Source organism: Sinocyclocheilus anshuiensis, unplaced genomic scaffold, assembly GCF_001515605.1.
Source record: "Sinocyclocheilus anshuiensis isolate Anshui unplaced genomic scaffold, SAMN03320099.WGS_v1.1 scaffold6670, whole genome shotgun sequence".
NCBI lineage: Eukaryota > Metazoa > Chordata > Actinopteri > Cypriniformes > Cyprinidae > Sinocyclocheilus > Sinocyclocheilus anshuiensis.
In genome coordinates, this window is record NW_015542328.1 from 22,019 (window position 1) to 24,643 (window position 2,625).

Below are 2,625 nucleotides of genomic sequence, written 5' to 3' on the forward strand. Positions count from 1 at the left end.
AAATATCTTAATTTGTGTTCCGAAGATGAACGTCTTACGGGTTTGGAACGACGTGAGGGTGAGTAATTAATGATAGAATTTTCATTTGGGTGAACTAACCCTTTAAGCAACACAAGTGCTTAGCATTTGGTTTCTACACTGGAAAAAAAAATTAAAGGATTTAGTTTAAACTATTTTTTACTCAGATTTGTTTTTTTTTTGTTTTTTTTACAAATAATTACTAAAAATTGTCAAGTAACATTGGGTTAAAAAAAATTACATTTTGAAGTAGACAGACTGAAATAGTATCTTCTTGTGAAACAAACTAATAATTTGTTTTATTTAAACATTATTTAATTAAACATTACTATGTCCAACCTACTTAAATATGCAAAACTGTTTACTCAATATGTAAAATGTTAATTTCAAATGTTTACTCAATGCAACAAAAATGATTTATGTAGTCCCAACTCAATCAATCAACCAATACGTAAATAAATAAATAAAACTGGGCAGTTAAAAATAACTTCCCACTGCAAATTCCTACATTCCCAACGTAAAAAAATCCATAAAATCCATTTACTGTTGGTGCCGATAGCCGACACACAGCGCCGTTGCGCTATGGGCATCTGTGAACAACAGCGAATATAATCATAATAATAAGTTTCACAATGTTTTTAGAAATAAAATCGAAATCATGAACAAATCCTTCTTCAGAAGGCAAAACTGTAAAGTTTTGTTACACTCTTAAAAATAAAGGTGCTTCACGATGCCATAGAAGAACCTTTTTTGTCTAAATGGTTCCATAAAGAACGTTTAGCATCTGAAGAACCTTTCTGTTTCACAAAATGTTCTTTGTGGCGAAAGAAGGTTCTTCAGATTATAAAAAGGTAAGAAAGAAACGGTTCTTTGACTGAATGGTTCCTTGTGGAACCAAAAATGGTTCTTCTATGGCATCGCTGTGAAGAACCTTTTAAGCACCTTTATTTTTAAGAGTGTATGCAGGCATTACTCATGAAAAAAAAAAAACCTCATTTTAAGAAAACTGCCTTTAAAGACGTCTATGGTAACTGAAATCTACAGGTGCAAATAGATAAAGTGTAATAAAATAAACTCTTTATAATCTGTACTTTGGATGTTTTCTATCCACTAGTCTGAGAGAAGACATGTCATGGAAGCAAAATAGCCCAAAATCTCAAGACTAACCAGTGCATGGAAAAAGACAAAGAAAAAAAACTATTACAGGCTTGGCCTGTAGTGTTGTTTACAGTTCTGAATGAATCGGGTTAGTAATGGAATCTGCAATAAATCAGTCTGTAACATTGTCCCTAGCAGCTGCTGATTGGCCAGGACAGTGTGAGGTCATAAAAGAGGCAGAGACTCACGGAGCACCACAGCTTCAGGCTTGCAGCCATCTGTCCTGCTCTGCGGAACAAGAGGAGCAAATGACACCGCCAGGATATTCTTACTCTCCCAGGAGCTCTGACCGGTTCTGGTGATCTGAGTCAGCTGCAACAACACACAAACACTCAACTAATAAAGAGCTCAGACATTCCATGCTCAACAGGATCATAAAAGTTACTATTAATATTCTACAATATCATGCATTTATATAACAGTATAAATACTGCATTAAATGCAATGCAATTTTAACAATTTTCTCATTGAGAACTTTTTAGATGCCAAATATAGACAATAAAAGATGCATTTTTATAGTCTTTTTTTTCCAAGCAGTTGTATATACTGTAGGTTTATCATTCTACTCAACATTTTAAAATGCCAATTTCAACTACACCAAAATGTATTTGCACACTTTATACACACAAATAACTGAATGACTGAAGTGGCATTTATTTGGAATAAAAAGCAAAAGTACACTTGTCAAGCAAAACATTTCACAAAAAGACATTTGCTTGGCATTTGCTTGAGTCAGTACTGTGTGACTTTTTGTTTGTTTGTCCTTAGTGGAACATGTTGATATTTCATATAATGAACCACAGCTGTGGTTACTCTACTTATTTTAGTATTGGTTATATAATATTAATTTATTAATATGAATAAGAATTAATATGAATGTTTATTTTATTTTTTTAATTGTAGTTATTTTGTTATGTGCTTTAGTAATTTTTATTGGTTTATTTTTAATATTTCTATTTAGCGTAAATTTTTTATTCATTTATTTTAGTAATTTTAATACTTAAACATATTTTATTTCATTAAGCTGCCAAGGCAACATTACTAATTTTCACTTGCATTTTAAGTTTAAATTTGTCATCTAATATTTAATTTTATTTCAGCTTTATTTTAATTCACAAAAAATATTTTTAATAGTTTTAACCAATTTCATTTAATTCTACTTAGCAATAAAAAAAATAAAGAGCTGACTTCATCCAAAAAATGAAAAAATAATCACCAAAACACCAGTGAATTAAAAATGATGAAGCAAAGTAAATTAGTGATGAGAAAAGATCTTGCAACATTTGAGAGACACAGATCTGGGTTGGGATTTTGTGGTCTAATGACATTCATATACTTGTAAGTCTCCGAACTTTGTTTAGGCCCAGGGCCACTGTATGTATCCTCCTGTGTTTTACCTGATCCTCTATCGGCATGACCAAAATTCCTCCGACTTTCAGCAGGATTTTC

General features: G+C 31.6%; 1 protein-coding gene across 1 annotated transcript in view; it reads right to left on the reverse strand.

Moving 5' to 3' along the window:
* Window positions 1-2,625, reverse strand: part of LOC107690969 (protein-L-isoaspartate O-methyltransferase domain-containing protein 1) — a 19,345-nt gene that overhangs the window by 3,777 nt on the left and 12,943 nt on the right. Inside the window, exons 7-8 of the mRNA XM_016489409.1 lie at window positions 2,574-2,621; window positions 1,365-1,488 (exon numbers count right to left, since the gene is read on the reverse strand). Coding sequence (XP_016344895.1) covers window positions 1,365-1,488; window positions 2,574-2,621 — 172 coding nt within the window. The remainder of the gene's footprint in view (window positions 1-1,364; window positions 1,489-2,573; window positions 2,622-2,625) is intronic.